Source organism: Bufo gargarizans, chromosome 4 (assembly GCF_014858855.1).
Source record: "Bufo gargarizans isolate SCDJY-AF-19 chromosome 4, ASM1485885v1, whole genome shotgun sequence".
NCBI classification, from domain to species: domain Eukaryota; kingdom Metazoa; phylum Chordata; class Amphibia; order Anura; family Bufonidae; genus Bufo; species Bufo gargarizans.
In genome coordinates this window covers 97,220,838-97,241,542 of record NC_058083.1, presented here as the reverse complement: position 1 = coordinate 97,241,542, position 20,705 = coordinate 97,220,838, and the positions used below count along the sequence as shown (strand labels likewise).

General features: G+C 43.2%; 1 protein-coding gene across 1 annotated transcript in view; it reads left to right on the top strand.

The window, feature by feature from the left end:
- The first annotated feature begins 2,994 nt into the window (after nucleotides 1–2,994).
- The window catches only part of LOC122935101 (galactose-3-O-sulfotransferase 4-like), a 53,584-nt gene continuing 35,873 nt past the window's right edge, over nucleotides 2,995–20,705 (top strand). The window contains exon 1 of the mRNA XM_044290862.1: nucleotides 2,995–3,124. Within this exon, the coding sequence (XP_044146797.1) occupies nucleotides 3,119–3,124 (6 nt within the window). The 5' untranslated portion in view covers nucleotides 2,995–3,118. The remainder of the gene's footprint in view (nucleotides 3,125–20,705) is intronic.

The following is a 20,705-nucleotide window of genomic DNA, read 5'->3' as shown; positions in this document are numbered from 1 at the left end:
CCCTAGCTAGTGAACGTCCTATTGCTTTGTAATAATCACTAATAAAGGGTAACCCTATTCCTCCTACTCTTTTCCTTAAAAACAGTTGTTTCTGAGCTACAGATGTAGCAGGGTTAGCACTCCCGCTGTTAACTCAAAATTCTTAACTCATTTCATTATCTTGAGAGAAAAGTCATTGAAAAGCAATTGAAGGTGTTTGCTTAGATTAGATAACCAAACTCAGAAATCTCAGAAAAAAGGAGTGCTAACCATGCTACATCCGTATTCTAGGTTTGGATGATTTCCATATATATTTGGATAAGCTTGATTGTGCCTTTTTTTGAAATGATGTGGGGACCGAAATTGGGAGAGCTCGGAAGATATAGATCAGTTTAGGCAGAGTCATCATCTGGAATGCCGCCAGCCTTCCCACCCATGAAATCTCTTTTATGGAGAACTGAGAAAAATCGGAGGACATGGTCAAGAGGAGGGGCTCGTAATTCCGCCTGTATAGGAGAGAGCAAGGGAATGTAAGCTTGATTCCCAAATATGGAAGTTCCGACTCTTGCCAGTCGAGGGGGTAATGGGATTTTAATAATGTTACATCACTTTGAGGGATATTGTGAGGTAGGGCTTGGGACTTAGAATTATTAATTTTATAGTAGGATAACGTGCCAAATTGTTTTATGGTGTCTAGGGCAAAACGTAGAGACGTAAGAGGGTTCGACAATGTAAGAATAATGTCGTCTGCATAAAGGGAAATTCTGTGATCTCGTCCACCTATATCTACACCATGGATGAAGGGGGCATTTCTTATGTGCTGAGCAAGAGGTTCCAGGGCTAGAATAAACAAGAGGGGTGATAACGGGCACCCTTGACGAGATCCATTATTAATTTGGAAAGAGTTTGATAAAACCCTGTTTACCCATACTTTGGCCATGGGTGAATGGTACAAGCTATGAAAGACGTTCACTATGCTTCCCCTAAACCCCATCTTTTGGAGAACCGAGAATGCGAACGACCAATGTAAGCGGTCGAACGCCTTCTCGGTGTCAAGTGTCACTGCCAGCATAGGGAGGCCTTTCTGCTCAGCATAATCAAGCAGATCCACCAATCTTCTGGTGTTATCGGATGATAGCTGGCCTTTAAAAAACCCTGTTTGGTCGTCTTTGATTAGGGATGGTAGTATGGGTGACAATCTGTTGGCAATTAATTTGGCGAATATTTTTATGTCCGAATTGAGTAATGAAATTGGTCTGAAATTTTGAGGTGCATCTGGGGATTTTCCGGGTTTGCCAGCCGAACATTTGATCGCCTTCGCTAACCGTCCCGGCAGATGTTCGTCCATCACTATTTCTCATCACTGCACGCCGGCCCCAGGGGACAACTGAACTGTGAGTACTACTATCCTCAGCACCTCATCACTAGTACACTCACCACACATCACCCCTAGGGTGTCTGGTACGCTGAATAAGTTATTTGGTCAGTTTTGGCCCCGTAACTGCCCAAATAAGTGAAGTGTGCAGTGATTCTAAGAGCAATGCCTGTCATCTGCATGTCATACGGATTTCCTATGTGTGTTACTGCAAGGCACAGTGTTCTACACCACTATAAAGGTTCTCTGCAGCCAGGAAATAGCCTTTTTTTTTTTTTTTTAACAAATCTCTTTTTATTTAAGAAATCATGAAAATCAGACAAGATGCAAGTGACAGTCTGATGGCATCACATTAACATCAGGCAAATATCAAGTTGCATTAACGAGATCAGATAAGGAGGGGTGATGGAAGGAGGAGAGGCAAGAGGGAGGGGTGGGAAGGTAAAGGAAGGGAAGGATAAGAAATAGGGGGGGGGGGACAATGTACAGATTACATATAATTTCAATAACATATGTTATTAAAGTTTACGTACAAAGATAAACAACTCAGCCTATATTATTATTATTACATAATAATGTAGTAAGGTTATGGAAAACTTTTGGTACACTCCAAGTAGGTGGGTGTTTAATGTCCTAGGAATGTTACTCACTCACTCATGGGTACAATCTATCAGTGACAAATGATCAGCTACAAACTAGATGACGAGCTACAAGGTATACCCTCAGCATGCAATAAATATTAGACATCATAATCTATCAAACTTGATGGGCATGAATTCAATATCATATCTCCACCTGAAGTGGGATAAATAATGAGTCTAATGTAGAAATCTCCTACAAGGTCATTGAATCGCGGAACACTTTCCAAGGACTCCACAGGCTTCGGAACTTCGAGTGTGTTCTGGTTGCCCAGCTAGCGAGTTCCTCCATCAGAAAAACTTGGTCAATCTTTTCGAACCAATTTTTTAGTGAAGGAGGGGAGGTACTAAGCCAATTAACTGGTATTAATAACCTTGCTGATTGAACAAGTAGGGTGGGCAAGTCAAACTTCGAGGGCTTCCATCCCTTGGAAGGGAGCCAAAGAAGGACTGAAGGAGGTGTCAGTTCTATTGTAGTGCCACAGATTTCATAAATTTTTTGTTCAACCTGTTCCCAGAATGTGCGAATCAGAGGACATTTCCACATGATATGTCCTAGTGTACCTGTTTGGGACCCACATCTCCAACATGTGTCGTTTTCTGCACAGCCCATTCTAAATAGCTTGTGGGGATCATTGTACCACTTAGTTAGGGTTTTGGAAATAGCCGTTTTTTAACAAAATTCAGCGCAAACAAATTCGGATAGAACCAAATTTTTCCCCCAAACATTGGCAAACCAGTGGATTTAGAAAAAATTTGCTCATCTCTATTAGCAATAAAATATAAAAAGTAAAACTCCTGATGAAAGGAGGAGGTTGCCAAAAAGTACTATTGCAAACAGAGGCTCAGTTAATAATGCAAACCAGAGGGATGGGTTCAATAGGTTTCAATGACAAAAATTATTTGAGCATGTTCCTTTAAGAAGTAGTTGCATATGTAAATTAGCATGCTGTTTAGCGTGATTTAATGATGTGTAGTGCTCATGGCTTTATTAGACGAGTGCACAACCGGGTCATTATGCAGGTTTTGAGGAAGCGCTGATCAACGCGAAACAGCTGTCGCCTGGGCGCCCCGCATCTGACTACCCTGTTTTTATTTATAAGGAGAAATAAAGGAAGAATATTTTATGCTGGTGAGTGCCATGACTAGTTCCTTTGTTTGGCTATATTATTGGAATTTTGTTCTGTCATAGAGACCCACCGCAGCAACTATATAACACAGACTCCGTGAGCAACGCAATTGCTTTAGTGCATATATTTGACATACCGTACCTGCTCACAAAACTGCCGATCACTATATTTTTAGTTTTTACTGACTCAAATTAGCAATATGTCTGGCGTGATAGCTTATTGTGAGTAGGAATACACATTTCGTTGTCATCCATTTGTCACCTGACTGCTAGAAACTGGATTTTCTGGAACTGCTAAACCAAATGAATCCTTCTCTGTGAAGGAAAGTAGTAACACAAGTTGGCTCCTTCCCAGCATGCCTCCAGGATCCTTGAGATAGCACATTATAATATGAGTGAAGGTGTTTGCAAGCTGTATATCATCCCTTATAGGACCTACATTGTCATAACTTTAATAATCGCATGTGGTAGAATGTGAGCATTGCACGGAGACTGAAACCCCACAGGTGGACGCCTGCTTTCCCATGTAATGAGTAACTCACCTCCTGTACAATCTACATATGCTGGGTCATATTTGGTATCTGAACGATCGGCATGATGCAATATAACTTATGACAGCAGGTTGTAGCAGATGGAAAACTATAGTTTGCTAATATTCCATGTCTGCCAGCTGGAGGCAGGAGGTGAAGTAAACATAATTAATACATTTATACCTCGGAGGCTGGGCCAGGAATGGGAGGGGGATCCCTCTCAGCCCAATCCTCTGTGAGTGGGGATAAAAATGTGTGGCTGTGGATATGCCTGTTGACACAATTTGGGGATCAGACATTGGATTGTGTTCTGCATTCTTTCTTTGCCCAGGACCAATAAACAGACTCTCATCAAACCATTTGCCAAGTATAAGAACCTTTCTGTTTTAATCCATTTTATATTTTTATTTCTTCTAAGTCTTTAATTGTTTGCCTTGTGGCCTGTAATGAGCCCAGTAAGCTCCATATTAACCCTCTCCCAACCACCAACAGTAAATTTACTTTGGCGGGAGGGCATTTAAAAATGGCACCACTTGCGCTTGCAGTGGGTGCCATGGCCACCGGGTGCCTGCTGTTTTAAACAGCAGGCACCCGGGTCTAAAGTCTGCAATCGGTGGTAATGCGGACATTTAACCCTGCAGATGCCATAGTTAATCCTGACCACGGCATCTGGCTTCCCTAAAACCCGGTTGTGATCCGGTTCCCCCCTGCGGGGATCGGGGGAGCCGGAGCATGTTTGCGGCAGCCCCTGTCCTCCTGTGTGAGTCTGTGAGACAAGCAATATGATGGCTGCTTGTTATAGTTCTATAGTTATATAGTTCTAACTATACAAAAAGTGTAAAAAAAATGTTTTTAAAAATAAAAATATGAAAAATCTAAAAAATTCAAATCACCCCTCTTTCCCAAAAATATGTAACATAAAAGTCTAAAAGAATACACATCATGGGCATAGCCGTGTGCAAAAAATGCCCGTACTATTAAAATATAAAAATATTTTTCCCAAAACGGCCATTTTGACTTTTCTTCCAGTATGCCATTTTGCCGTTTATGGGTCGCTTCACCTCCCAGAAATTTTTTCAATAAAAAGTGATCAAGAAGTCATACACACCCCAAAATAGTATCATTGAAAAGTACAGGTCGCCCTGGAAAAAAAGTTAGAGGGGTCAGAATATGGTGATAAGAAGAAAAAAAACATTATTTTTCAAAGTATTTTTTATTTTATTTTCCCAGTAGAAAAACTATACATACTGTACATACTGACCTGGAGAATAACAGTAACTGGTCAGTTTTACTGCTTAGGAAATGGGGTAAAAAAAACCTGCATAAAACTGTTAAGGGATGGTGTTTTTTCTAATTCCACCCCATTTGGAATTTTTTTCCCATTTCCCACTACATTTTATACCACCGTATATGGACCCATTACAAAGTGCATCTTGTCCTACAAAAAAACTAACCTTCATGAATGAAAAAATAAAAAAAATATGGCTTTGGGAGGGCTGGGAGTAGAAAACTAAAATGAAAAAATTCAACATTTCCTGGTCATTAAAGGGTTAAGTGTATGAGTGTGGTTTGTCTGACCGTGTGTCTGTTATAAGTGTAGCTAGTGCTACTGTGTGCCTGCTTGAGAGTGGGGAGCTGGGGGTTTTCTATGAGCCATTTATCTATTTGTATATTCATTTAAATATATATAGTGGCAGCCTGTTGTGGAGTATGAATGTCCGTGTTGCAGTGTGATTTATGTTCAATCTGTGTGTAGGAGCATGCAAGATTGAGTGTATGAAATAGGTTGACCCTTGAGAGTCGCACCCAGGTCACTTGACAGGTCAGTTCCCATAAGTGAAAACCATCAAGAGAAGAAGGACTCTGGTGAACATATAACAATACTGAAGTCTGTCATTTACCGCCTTCATAATTTAGGAATGATTGGCTAATATATAATACTTTAAATATTGGTATCTAGTAGTTGTGCACCACTCCTAGATGAAGCAGTTTGCGAGACATGTCGGGAACAGGGGGCCACCACTGGTGGCCGGCGTCTTTCAGCTTGATACTTTTCTTGTTTAGGTGCTGAGGATTAAAGACATTGATATCTATTTTGTCCTTAAAGGGGTTACCCGTAATATGTCTCCAAATGTAAAATACTTATGTATGAAAAATATATCAACCTGATTTGGTAATCCTCTCCAAATCTAGTGTATATTTATTTGGAGTAAAGAACACCCGGAGGACTCATCACCAGGATTCAACAAAAGTTACATAAAAAATAAATAATGCAATTTATTTTTGGTCTTCCTGAGAGTTGATTACTTACAGAAATAGTTTAGGAAAAGTCTTAATCTATTGTCCATGAGTGAGTGTTGAGAGTCCTTGAAGTATCATTGTTGAAGGTCAGGAATCCTCCTCCCAAGGCTCCTTGTGTCTTCATCTCTAGCCAGCAATAACAACCCCCAACAGACTTGAGAGTGAGTATAAGAAGACCACCCCTTGTCTGTCCCTGTAGGTCATTTATACGATAGATACAGGCGTGTCCTTAATAATGTATGGGCTTATACATTGTCATATATGGTAGACTTCAAATATAGGTCTTGACGTTCCCATACAGACCTCCCATTGCCAAGTGTATTACTATAAATTGTGTGTAATGTAATACATACTTTATAATAAATATAAATTAATATTATATCACATATTTAACATTTCCCCCTCTCGAGGGTGAAATAATCTTTTCGAACCCACAATATAAAATTTTACAATTATCTTGGATTCTTCATTCTTCTTTTCTACTTTATAAATTAATTGTCCATCAATAATTTATTTGACAACACAATAATAATATTTGCTGAACATATGGTAAACGGTGATTGAATACCAATTAAATAAAAAAAAATTTTCCAAAATTGTTTTATTCGTTTCACTATACGATATAGAAACAGTACAGGATTCTGAATACAGCATCAATACAGAGGTGATACATCATTTTATCAATTTTATACACAACAATGGAAAATATCCCAACCCCCCAATTCCCCCTCCCCCCCTCCCACCCAACTAGGTCACTTCAGCAAAACTGTCTCCAGGTTTGATCAAACTGTCATCTCTAGCATCTTCTGATATACGTCCTATCAGTATTCCTCCGGGCTCACTCCCTTTACTGCACATTAGAGGTTAAATGGCTAGCCTCCCCAGGGTGCCTTTGAGGGCCTCTAGACTATACCATTCCGTATATTTGAATGACTGCATAATGTCCTTAATTTCCTCCTGCGTATAGTTATTGGCAATAAACAGTTTCCACCGTTTAAAAAACCCTTTGGTTTTCTTGTCTTTATTCGACTCAGTGTCCAACTTGTCTAGGAACATAAAATGTACCATCTGCACCTTCACATCTGGAAGCCCAGGCACCTCCAATTAAATAAATTTAAGAACTAATCTACTATCTATTAGGCATCTTTTTCTCTTCGTCATCTTCCTCTGGTCTCGTCATGATCTTGATACTGTAATTTCAGTTTATTTATCTTAAATTTGAATCACATAAAGTCTATGATAGGATTGATAGAACTGTATGTAGATGATGTGCAGTCCTTAAATTGAATGATATCATATTTTCCAATGATGTTCATGTACAAGATTTATCACCTTTTACTATTTGACACAGCTTGACACAGCTTTTCTGGACACAGATTTTAACTTATATATCAGGAATTCCTTGATCTTCTTCAGAAGCGTCTGTGAACAGCTGTGACTTCTTTGTCATTCCCCTTTCTTTCTTACCAGTTATAATTTGGTAGAACTTTATAAGGAATTTTAAGTACTGTAACTGTCCATTCAGCCTCATATGAAGAATCTCACGCTCTCAGCATGATTGTTGACAATCAATTAAAATTAATGTAGTCCTTTAACAAAGCTTTTAACTTTAGTATCACAAGTAGCAGATTCCCTAACTTCACAGAGGTGTTTATGGCAATCCAATGAATTAGCTTTTTTTCAGAACTTCTGAACGACCTCCACCTTGCTGGGGGATGGTTTTACCCCCTCCTGGGTGACCACATGTCCTAAGTACTCTATCTGCTGTTGGAACAGCTGGCTTTTTTTGGCTTGATCTTGAGCCCATGGTCCCTTAGCCATCCCAAGACTTGTCGCAGCTTCTGGAGGTGATCTTCAAAGGAAGCCCCGAACACTACTATGTCATCCAGGTATATCAATACTGATTCGAAGTTGAGGTCCCCCAGACAGTGTTCCATGAATCGCTGGAATGTCCCTGGAGCATTGGAGAGGCCGAAGGGCATCCGGTTGAACTTGTTGAGTCCAACAGGTAGAATAAAGGCCGTCTTGGCTTGGCTTTGTTCTTCTTAGCCACCGGCACCTGCCAGTACCCACTAGTCAGGTCAAGAGTTGAGTTGCTTGGCTTAGGGATGATAATGATTCCTCAATCCGTGGAAGGGGGTAGGCATCCCGGATGGTCTGAGCATTCAGTTTCCGATAATCCACACAGAACCGGAGACTCCCATCTTTCTTCCGCACCAAGACTACCGGAGCAGCCCACGGACTTTGACTCTCCTGGATCACCCGGTTCTCCAACATGCTGGCCACCATGTCTTTCACCTCCTGATACATCTTAGGTGGGATCTGCTGGTAACGTAGGTCCAGGCTGATCTCCTATCAGGCTGCAACGTGAAGCCCCTTCTTTGAGCGATACCCCCTTCGGACATATAAACTTTGGTCAGCAGGGTGTTTGCAGGGACAGTTAACTTGCAATTCACAACATTACAGCATCGTATAGGCACACATCTGTCCTTCACAATGGCAAGGGCCCGGCTACCAGTGGGCAAATCTGCGTTTCTTCTTGATAAGCGGGTTCGATTAGGACCTCCAGTCCATTCAATCTTCATCCAGCCCCCCACTGGCAGCATCAATATTCACTCTTGTCGAGGTGGAATCTTCAGCGGGGTCCTCCGGAGCACCCTCACGTCTCCAATGGCCCGACCGGACAGGTTACTCTTTTGCAGGCTACAGCTCCTCACCATCTGTTGTAAGACCTTCTGGGTAGGACGGTGTGCGGTGGCCCGTTGCCAGTACTTCGTTCCTTCCTTGGCATAGAGTTAATGGTCCAGTTCTCTCAGTATATTCATGCCCAGGGTCATGTCCATTCCTTTCCGGGACGAATGGTCCACCAACACGACCCCTTTCTTGGCGATGTCTTTCCCAAACAGTCGGACTCGCATCCAGACTATCCTTCGAACATCCATCTCTCTGTTATCGGCAGCTGGCAGCCTGATGACGCTCCCGTATTCGGGCCCCATCAAGTGGCTCTTGAAGAACTCCAGAGGCATTAGGGTACACTCTGACCCTGTATCAACTAGGCAGCAGACCTTTTGGCCTTCCAACTCGGCTTCTAATACGGGGATTCTGGCATACAGATCACATTCTTCACGCAGAGTGCTTAACTTCTGGTGCACCACCGCAGGACGCCCAGCTACTGCAGAGGTCAGAAGTTTAACGCTGGCTCAGACGCTACCTGTTCTGGGCACTCTCTGGCCATATGGCCGTACTTTCGGCAAGCCCAACAGAGAGGCCCTCTTCTGACCGGCCCCCTCACGGGGTTGATCTGGGTGGAGTGGCACGAGGTACGGGCACCGTTCCTGGAGGCCAGGACGGTTCTGCCTTCATCTGGGACACTTCCAGCTGGAGCTCTTTCAATTCCGCCCGCAGGGCCTGGACCACATCATTTAAGGACTCTGATTCTTCATACCCCGGCCAGTCCATGGTAACATGCGTGCTATTCACTACTCTTGCTGCCGCAGGTATGGACTCTTCTTCTCTCTCTACGGCGGCTAAGTAGACGCTGTAGAATGTTATGTCGGCCATTGTTCGGGTCATCTCTTGTAATTTATCTTGTAAGAATTTATTGGAGAGCCCCACTATGAATTCACAGTATAAGGTAAATATGGCGGTACACGTTCAATGGAAATATTAAATCTCAGCCTGATAGAACGTTAAATATGAAAATAATAAAGTTTTTATTAAAATCAATCAAAAGGGTAATAGATAAAATCAGGCATACAGGGAATAAGAAGTGCGGAGAGGGATCAGGTAATAAACCGTCCGACACTCTGAAGGCCTGACTAATAACCTGTGTATCAGGCTAACACTCAGTGTTGCAACACACTGATGAAGGTATAACCTGTAACAACAGGATAATAATAACACTGCACTTAGTACAGGGACTAACAATGCTAATCCACTTGGCAATTTCTGATGCTCTGTGTGTTGAGCTATACAGTGGATGGTCAGCACAGTTAAAGCAGCTATAATGGGTACTGGTGCACCCTATTAGCGCTACCCTGATAAGTGAGCGGTATATAACGCTTCAATATGCTCAAAGCCAGACAGCCAGTGTGAGTAAGATATCGCTTATTTAAGCTGCCCTATCTATTGAGCGATGAATGACACAACAAATCGCTCAACGCGTTTCTATATGACTCTTATGTGTCATGTGTCATCAGGAGCGAACATAATTCGTAACAGTGTCACCCGTGAGTGAAGCTGCCGCACTGTAGCGTGCATACATCGGCGCTGTGATGGCTGTGTGCGGCCAGACACACGCTGGATATAAATAATCTAACACCCGCCCCTAGAAGGTATGTGTCGGCGTCAGTCACCAATCAGGGAATGAGGCGCGTCCTCTGACACGCTCCATGATGTGGCCGTTGCACAATAGAGCCCAACTATGAACTGATCTCGTAGAAGCCGGTCCACCTCCCGGAAGGCGCCCATGGCCTCAGGGTCTCGTCGTTGTATCTCATTCCGCGTCTCCTGTAGAGCATTGGAATATTGCATCAGGGTCTCGCCCTCTCGCTGGGGGCGGTTAAAGAAGTAACTCCGTAACTGTACCACTTTGGCCCTCCCCCTTAGGCTCTCTCTAGCAGGGAGAATATCTTATCTAGGGTATCTCTTTCGGAGTCAGGCCTTACCATCACTGTCCGCCTGACGTCACCCTCTAGGGCTCCCAATGCAACCTTGGCCCGCAGTTTGGGGGTCAGGTTACACATTTTAACCATACTTTGCACCCTTTCAGTCCAGTCCTGCAATGTCATGTTTCTACCGTCATACTTTGGCAGATGACACAGCAGTGCCCCTACAGGGATGTATCCTACTGGGGTAGCCATATTGTTGGGGGCAAGCTGGACTTGCGCCTGTGCACCCTGCAGTCGCTGTATCCTGCCGACTACGCCAAGTTGTAAGCCGTGTACCGGGGTGGGCTCCCCAGGATACAGCGAAGTCACAGTCAAGGAAAGCAACACTGACACCAGCTTAATATGCGAGAACAGAAACTTTACTTTGGCAAAAGTAATAACACAAGTATAATCGCAACAATACAAACATGCACAGAAAATACTATACCCCGGGCCCACAGTCACTGTCCCTGCCCACTGGACAGGCCTAGCTGATGGTGGACACAGCAGAGCCTGCAACGTCAATACTGTGCCGCAGAACAGGACAAACCTAGCCGATGGCGGACACAGCAGAGCCTGCAAAGTCAATACTGCGCCACAGAACAATTCTGTAAAACCTGGCAATCACACAGCCCTAATTATCTATCTAGTTTAAGGCCTAGGCTTAGTCTCTGTTGCTTTAGGCGCCACTACTATAGAGCAAGGAGTAAACGGGTATACTGACCTGCGTCCGTTCTGGGCCCTAGGATGCCACTTATCTGGGATGGCCACCAAGCTCTCAGCAACCATGCGGCCTTGCGTGATGATAAGGCTTTCTGTTCACACACTGGAACTGGTCTTCCTGGGACAACCTCTCTTTCAAAGGGCTGGATCCAGTAAGGGGACAACAGTTACTCTCCTTCCTTTGAGTGTCCATTCACTGCCGGACATCCGCAAGCCAGGATGGAATCGGATTCAGTCCCTCACAGCACAATCCTTCCACCATGTCAGATCAGCTCAGACTTCCTGGTTTTCAGAAGCAGCTTGCATGAGTCATCATCTGCTTTGTATATGCAGATCCCAGAGTGTGCTGACTGTAGCTGCAAAACAGTGGCCTCTAGTGCTCGGAATGCCAAATTACAGCTTCAATACAATATAGGCATAAACATTATGCAGGCAGAGCTTTTCCACAATCTCACAAAACAATAGCACGGCGCCATGATGTTTCGCACACACACACACACACACACACACACACACACAGCTATCTAAATTCAGCTGCATTTCAGGGACAGGGATATACACTTGCCTCTTGTGAGTTTTTATCTGTTTATAATCTGCTAATTTTCTGTTAGAATTAACTGAAATGGCACCAGACTGGCAGCCATTTCAGTAAGAGTTTGGTTACCTAGGCAACCTGTCAGAGTCTGTGTGAGCTGGATGCAGGAAGCCATTTTGGAGTTCACTTGAGAGAGCAGCAGCAGAGGAGAGAGCTGTGTGGTAACAGCTCTGACAGGATACCAAATGTGTGCAGGACTCTAGACATAACCTAAGAGCCTAGATAATATTTATGAAAGGTATTTTTTCAATGTTAACCCCTTCAACTCCGGTCCTGTTTTCACCTTCCTGCCCAGGCCATTTTTTGCAAATCTGACATGTGTCACTTTATGTGGTAATAACTTTAAAACGCTTTTACTTATACAGGCCATTCTGAGACTGTTTTCTCTTCACATATCGTACTTCATGACAGTGGTAAAAATGAGTAAAAAAAAACATTTTTATTCATAAAAAATCCCAAATTTACCAAAAATTTTGAAAAATTAGCAAATGTAAAAATGTATATTTCTCTCCTTTTATAATAGATAGCAATACCTCCAAAATTAGTAATTACTTTACATTCCCTATATGTCTACTTCATGTTTGGATCATTTTGAAAATTACATTTTATTTTTTGGGGACGTTAGAAGTTTGGAAGCAAATCTTGAAATTTTTCGGAAAATTTCCAAAACCCACTTTTAAGGACCAGTTCAGGTCTGAAGTCACTTTGTGAGGCTTACATAATAGAAACCACCCAAAAATGTCCCCATTTTAGAAACTACACACCTTAAGGTATACAAAACTGATTTTACAATTTTTTTTAACCCTTTAGGTGTTCCATAAGAATTAATGGAAAATGGAGATTAAATTTCAGAATTTCACTTTTTTGGCAGATTTTACATTTCAATTCATTTTTTCCAATAGCAAAGCAAGGGTTAACAGCCAAATAAAACTCAATATTTATTACCCTGATTCCACAGTTTATAGAAACACCCCACATGTGATCATAAACTGCTGCACCGGCACATGGCAGGGCGCAGTACGAAAGGAACGCCATATCATTTTTGGAAGGCAGATTTAGCTGAACTGGTTTTTAGATGTCCCATTTGAATCCCCCCTGATGCACCCCTACAGTAGAAACTCAAAAAAGTAATCACATTATGGAAACTACAGGATAAGGCACCAGTTTTATTGGTACTATTTTGGGGAACATATGATTTTTTATTGCTCTATATTATTGTTTTGTGAGGCAAGGTAACCAAAAAATTGATGTTTTGGCAACATAATTATTATTTTTTTTAACAACATTCACCTGACAGGTTAGATCATGCGCTATTTTTATAGAGCGCATGAAAAAATGCTATTATTATGTAAAACTTAAATAAATAAGAAAAAGTATACATATTTGATATCATTGTGTCCGTAACGGACACAATGATATCAAATATGTATACTTTTTCTTATTTATTTAAGTTTTACATAATAATAGCATTTTTTAAATGGAAATAATGATATTTTAGTGTATCCATAGTCTGAGAGCCATAGCTTTTTTATTTTTTGACCGATTCTCTCATTTTTTGTGGGATGAGGTGACAGTCTGATATGCTTTTTTGATCATTTGCTGTTGCAATTCTTGTGATGTAGTGTGACAAAAATGGCTTTTGTAGTTTTTTTTTTACGGTGTTCACCTGAGTGGTTAGGTCATGTGATATTTTTATAGAGCTGGTTGTTACAAACGTGGCGATACCTAATATGTATACTTTTTTTTAAAAAAATTCACTTTAGCACAATATTAGCAGTTTTGAAGCAAAAAATAATCATATTTTAGTGTCTCCATTGTCTGAGAGTGATAGCTTTTTTGTTTTTTGACCTATTCTCTTACGTAGGGTCTCATTTTTTGCGGGATGAGGTGACGGTCTGATGGATACTATTTTGGAGGGGATACGCCTTTTTGATCACTTGCTGTTGCAATTTTTTTTGTGATGTAATGTGACAAAAATTGCTTTTTTTTTTTTTTTTTTATGGTGTTCACCTGAGGGGTTAGGTCATGTGTTATTTTTATAGAGCTGGTTGTTACGGAGCTATCTAATATGTATATTTTATTATGTATTTTCACTTTAGCACAATAACAGTTTTAAAACAAAAAAATTGATGTTTTAGTGTCTCCATGTTCTGAGAGCTATAGTTTTTTTGGGGGGCGATTGTCTTAGGTAGGAGCTTTTTGATTAATTGGTGTTGCACATTTTGTGATGTAAGGTGACAAAAATGGCTTTTTTTTACACAGTTTTTATTTTATTTTTTTATGCTGTTTATCGGACAGGGTGTATCCTGTGATATATTTATAGAGCCAGGCATTACGGACGCAGTGATACCTAATATTTTTTTTCAGTTTTTTATTATAAAAAAAGGGGAAAGGGGCTTTTTTTTCTTTTTTACTTTATTCATTTTATTAGTTTATTAATTTTATTAAAAACACTTTTTTTTTTACTTTTTTTCTTTACTTTATTTCTCATGTTCACTTTTGAGTGTCTGATGCCCTCTGCAATACATTACAATATATCTGTATTGTAATGTGCGGCGAAACCAACCTCGCCACTGGGTTTTGGAGGGGCCTGGCTACTAGCCTCTTGCCCCAGGATTATGGGCCCTCTCATAAGCCAGGCCTCCATTGTTCACAAAGGACTTGGACTAACTTGAACCCCTGGTCTAATTCGTGCCATTTTGGGATGTTAAATGTCTATGTGTATTGAAAAGGGTGGGACATTGTATACGTTGAGTAGGGAGGTCTGTTCCATTGTCTCTCTATGTGTATTGGCGATGTCCTTTGTCCTGAGAGATAATTGAATTACTTCTCGGTTGTCTACAGGACAGAGGATATTGTGTATTCGCCTGCCTGTGATGATTGCATCAACCCAGTGTGAGGTAATTCTATCACGGGCAGAGGGGAGGATTTTGTGTCTGAGTGTATTGTATGTGGTTATTGGTTGTTTTTTACAAAACCCTGTGGGTGGTAACCTTGTTGGAAGATGTGTATAAAATGCTTGTGTGTTAAAATAAAGACGCTGCTTTATACCTTCATGAAGTTTTGGCTCATGTTTGGGGAATGCGATAACTACACTCTTGGGGATTGCTGTAGCACAATACTCCCTTGAGTATAAGCTCTTGCAAGAGCTTGTTCATGGTTCCTGCTCTCTGGATGTAGGAGAGGTTCACCCACTGGAAGCTGAAGCCCGGTCTTGGGTCCAGCGTGGGTGGAGGACGGTGAGACCCCAACAAAGCTGCGGCGGTTTGTGGGGTCTGCAGTGCGTACGGTGTCAAGTGGAGTGCTTGGAGTCCTCGGAAAGCACTAGGAGCATCTATCGACGGAGGTACCCGGTCGGGGTGCTAGGAGATCCATTACATTTGGTGGCAAGCAGTGGGATGGCGTCCTAGTGTGAGGAGAAGCAGCTCGGAGACACCGTTCGTGGAGTATATTGAGGGCAACGCTAGTATCCGTACAGCGCCCCTGGCTACAGCAGGATGGAATCTGCTAGTCTTCAAACAGCGTTCCACTACGATGAGGAAGACCTGGATGGCCGGGATGCATTAAGGAAAGACATCTGGTGCCAGGCCCTGGGTAATGTGCAATACCAGCAAGATGAGAGTCTCCCCAGTGTAGAGCAGCGATTGCAGAAGCAAGTGGCCCTGCGGATGCCCTTCCTGGGAGAGCAGCCCCTGGAGGAATGGGTGAAGGAACTAGAGCACTGTGTATGGCAGGAGCTATGTTTGGAGGAGGCCTACCTGGTGCTCTGGTGGTATATGGCACAGTATATACCCTCAACAGCTGAGCATGACAAGCCAGAGGGAGAGGAGTTTTATGGCCCTGGCTTGTTATAGGAGTCCTTTGAAGAGCCTGACTTCGGGAGCCCTGCACAGTCCAGACTTCAGAACATCTTCTACGAGAGGGAGGCTAGGTAGGATTGGAATTACCCCCACGAGGTAGAGAAAGACCTGGCTCACCTAGCAACCCTGGAGTGGGAACTGGAGCAGGACTACAGAGATCTCTTCCACTCCATTGAGAGGGCTCAGCGAGAGAGCAGAGTGCCAGACCCAGGTCCAGAGCCCTTCAGCTGGGAGGATATTGTGGAGGTTTACTGGGAAGACCCGACTGAAGTATCCCCTGCTTCTGTACCAGCTACACAGGTAGGGGACCTCATAGACTGGTCCTGGGGGGAACCACATATGGCAGGTGGAGATGGGACCGAGGTCTCTCCACCGGCCCTACAGAGATGCTGGGCAGTCGGCCCAGATCCCCAACGGCAGCCGGAGTTTCAGGGAGTAGGGACAGTTGGTCCAGATCCCCAGCGGCAGTGTACTTTGAAGGGAGAGGAGACAACCGGTCTCTCTCCCCAACCACAGGGAGACAGCACCCCTAACTCCAATGATGCAGATGGGTCCGCAGTCTCTGCACAAGGCCTACTGGGATGCTGGATGGCCGGTACAGAGTTTCCACCGACCCCGCAGGAATGCCAGGAGGAGGAGGTAAGCGATCCCTCCTCTCCACAGCTGATCCGCAACAAGGTCCTGGGGGTAGGATTCCCTGACCCCATCCCAGTGGAAGAGCTGGCATCTGGGAAGAGCGCAGTTGGCCTCTGTCCTCCTCTATCCTCTTCTCCAGAGGCTGACTCCCCACAGGCTTCCCTAGCGGAAGAGCTGGCATCTGGGCAGAGCGCAGTTGGCCTCTGCCCTCCTCTATCCTCTTCTCCAGAGGCTGACTCCACACCGGCTTCCCCAGCGGAGGAACTGGCATCTGGGCAGAACACAGTTGGCCTCTGCCCTCCCCTATACTCTTCCCCAGAGCCGGACTTCCCACAGGCTACCCCAGCGGATGAGCTGGCATCGGGGCAGAGCACAGTCGGCCTCTGCCCACCAAGTACCCACAGCTCCAAGCTAGAGAGCAACAAGGAAGCAAGGAGTAGCAGATGCCCCCTCAACAGCTGGGGACATACAGAACAGAGCCAGGCCCCAAAATTCAACAGGTCCAGTATTGGGTTGGGGTTGGACTGCCAGACTAACTCAGGTACTGACCGTGAGGTCAGGTATCTGGTTAGTCTTCCCTGGGAGGAGGAGATATGTGGCAAAACCAACCTCACCACTGGGTTTTGGAGGGGCCTGGCTACTAGCCTCTTGCCCCAGGATTATGGGCCCTCTCATCATCCAGGCCTCCGTTGTTCACAAAGGACTTGGACTAACTTGAACCCCTGGTCTAATTCGTGCCATTTTGAGATGTTAAATGTCTATGTGTATTGAAAAGGGTGGGACATTGTATACGTTGAGTAGGGAGGTCTGTTCCATTGTCTCTCTATGTGTATTGGCGATGTCCTTTGTCCTGAGAGATAATTGAATTACTTCTCGGTTTTCTCCAGGACAGAGGATACTGTGTATTCGCCTGCCTGTGATGATTGCATCAACCCAGTGTGAGGTAATTCTATCACGGGCAGAGGGGAGGATTTTGTGTGGGATTGAGTGTATTGTATGTGGTTATTGGTTGTTTTTACAAAACCCTGTGGGTGGTAACCTTGTTGGAAGATGTGTATAAAATGCTTGTGTGTTAAAATAAAGACGCTGCTTTATACCTTCATGAAGTTTTGACTCATGTTTGGGGAATGCGATAACTACACTCTTGGGGATTGCTATAGCACAATATTCCCCTTAGTATAAGCTCTTGTAAGAGCTTGTTCATGGTTCCTGCTCTCTGGATGTAGGAGAGGGTCACCCACTGGAAGCTGAAGCCCGGTCTTGGGTCCAGCGTGGGTGGAGGACGGTGAGACCCCAACCAAGCTGCGGCGGTTCATGGGGTGTGCAGTGCGTACGGTGTCAAGTGGAGTGCTTGGAGTCCTTGGAAAGTACTAGGAGCATCTATCGACGGAGGTACCTGGTCGGGGTGCTAGGAGATCCGTTACATAATGCATTGCCTGTTAGTGTATGACACTGAGGCTGTATCTCCTCGGCACCCATAGAAGGCAGTTCCCGAGGCCGTACAAGGCATTGGGCAGCCTCTGCATGGCATCGAGCTGCCTTGTCACACATCAGGTCCCCCCCCACAGCAGTTCAGGGACTCGATGCGATCACTCAACCGACACAAACCCCTTCTATATTGCGGTCAGCGCAGACCGCTGCATAGGATGGGTTAATCTGCCGGCATCGGGTTTTACAGCGATGCTGGTGGATAGAGCAGGGACCTGGCTACCAGGGACTGTCGGGCCTCTGTAGTGATCGCGCGCACCACTCCGGTGCCCGCGTGATCAACATGACGTAGTATTACGTCAAATTGCGAAATTGCGGGAACGCAGTGGTTCCCATGACGTTGTAGTACGTCATAGGTTAGAAAGAAGTTAAACCCCTTTTGTTTACATTTCATGCCCAATGTCTTGTCTACCATTTTTTCTGTAAATCTTTGAAAACGCATCTTGTTGTGAATGACTTTGTTCCATTAACAAGAACTATTTCGTTTTAATTGTCTATTTCCTTTCGCTCTGAAATATTAACAGCTTGAGAATCCAACTTCCTTCAGGAGAGAATTGGTATGTTCCAGTGTTATGGTTAACATTTAATTGTATGATGATTGTATATGTATGGGGACTGTCCAATCAGATGTGGGTCATTTGAGAGACGATTAGTGTGTGCAGGAAAGTGACAAATAGGTCTTTTAGTATAGCACCCTAGTGTTACAGTGCAATAGGTCATAGGCGATCAATAAGATATTTTAATCGGGAGGGAGCGTTGATTCTTAATTGACGGTAGATTGGCAATTACAGTATCAAAATCCCTGATCCTCAGGTTTAGTGTGGTTCTCTTTACGAACCTGGTGGCAGCAAATATGGGGTGTGGGGAGTTAATGCTTTGATTTATTCCTGGCATCGATATATTGTCACGGCCGTGTTACGCGGACAGGCTTTTTCTGGCAGGCGCCTTTGTTACTAGTAGCAACTGGAGGTGGTTGCACCGAGCTTAGCTTGGCTGTGGGTGCGATTCATGACAGGCCATTTTTATGCGTCCTAAAGGGAAACTGTAAAAAATGTGGCCTGCTTTTTATTTTAAGGAACATTTTATTTTAGGCCACGGGAGTACAGGCCCCAAACATTAGGCATTCACCGTACAGAAAACATCAAGTGATTATGTGGCTGGAGGTATATTAGACGGTCATTAGATATCAATTTTACTGCAGGCCAGTACAAATACATGTCAAAAACATATGTTTAAAATAACTAAAAATATAAAATTGGATTAAAAACATGGCTAATGAAATCTCCCCTCTTGAATAAACCCCAACTGATAAAAGGTGAGATTCGATAACACCTGGTCATCACAGGTGTTAAATTCCTCCGAGGCCCCAACAATTAGGCATTCACCGTACAGAAAAGATCAAGTGATTATGCGGCTGGAGGTATATTAGACGGTCAATGGATATCAATCTTACTGCAGGCCAGTGGACTACAGGCCCAAATTTTTTTTATTCACTATACAGAAAAGAACAATTGATAATGTGGCTGGAAGTACATTAAGCGGTCACCGTATAACAATTTTACTGTTGGCCAATTACATTACAGGCCCCAAAAAATATGCATTCACCGTACATAAAAGATCAAGTGATTGTGTGGCTCCACTGAGGAAGGAGTCGTGTTAACTCCGAAACGCGTATGGTGTAGACAAGTCTCAACAGAAAGAAGGAAACCGCAATATCATTTGCGCATCTCAACCGAATTTGCAACTAATCCGTAAAGAAACGAAAGTTCCGCCGTGTAAAAAAGACACAAAGCAATGCAAATCTCAAGTAGGGCCGAATTCCTTACTGACCCTAGCTTATCAAATGGACTGTTTCTCTATTGTGCAAGTTCATTCAGTGCAAGTTTATAACTCACGATAAAGTCGATTGGAGGTACGATCATCTGCGCTGACAACACGTGGGACGCCACGCTAAGCGCAACGACCCGAACACTCCACCGCTTCTATAAACAGTGAGTACTTGCTATACTGTATCACAGTGTACTAGCGGAGCTACAACTGTGAAACAAAGTTACCACTACGAAAAGGAATGTATGTAATCATACGCAAAGGATAATGCATTTTTTCCTATATTGAAAGATTAATGCATCATTTTTTTCTTTTTTGAAAGAATCGCATACTGCGGACTAATATAGTGACTGCATCGTTATCTACTATATCGAGTCTCAGCATTCCCACTAGAGACTTTCACCACTGAGAACCTAGTGCATGACGTTATTAACCCTTAGCACGACTGTACTTTATCTGTATTGTTATTAATTTATAGCACAGTTTTATGTATTTTAGACCTATTAGGTACCGTGTGTATATTTAATAAATTTTTTATTTATTACTGTTTAGTGGTCGATGTGAATTAGATGTAGGTGTGCCCCTCTTATCCTATAATTAACCTTTTTAGGGGGTGCACCCTTTTTTTTCATTACAACTTGGAGGATGAGCCATACCTTACAGTACAAATACATGTCAAAAACATATGTTTAAAATAACTAAAAATATAAAATTGTATTAAAAACATGGCTAATGAAATCTCCCCTCTTGAATAAACCCCAACTGATAAAAGGTGAGATTCGATAACACCTGGTCATCACAGGTGTTAAATTCCTCCGAGGCCCCAACAATTAGGCATTCACCGTACAGAAAAGATCAAGTGATTATGTGGCTGGAGGTATATAAGACGGTCAATGGATATCAATTTTACTGCAGGCCAGTGGACTACAGGCCCAATTTTTTTTTATTCACTATACAGAAAAGAACAATTGATAA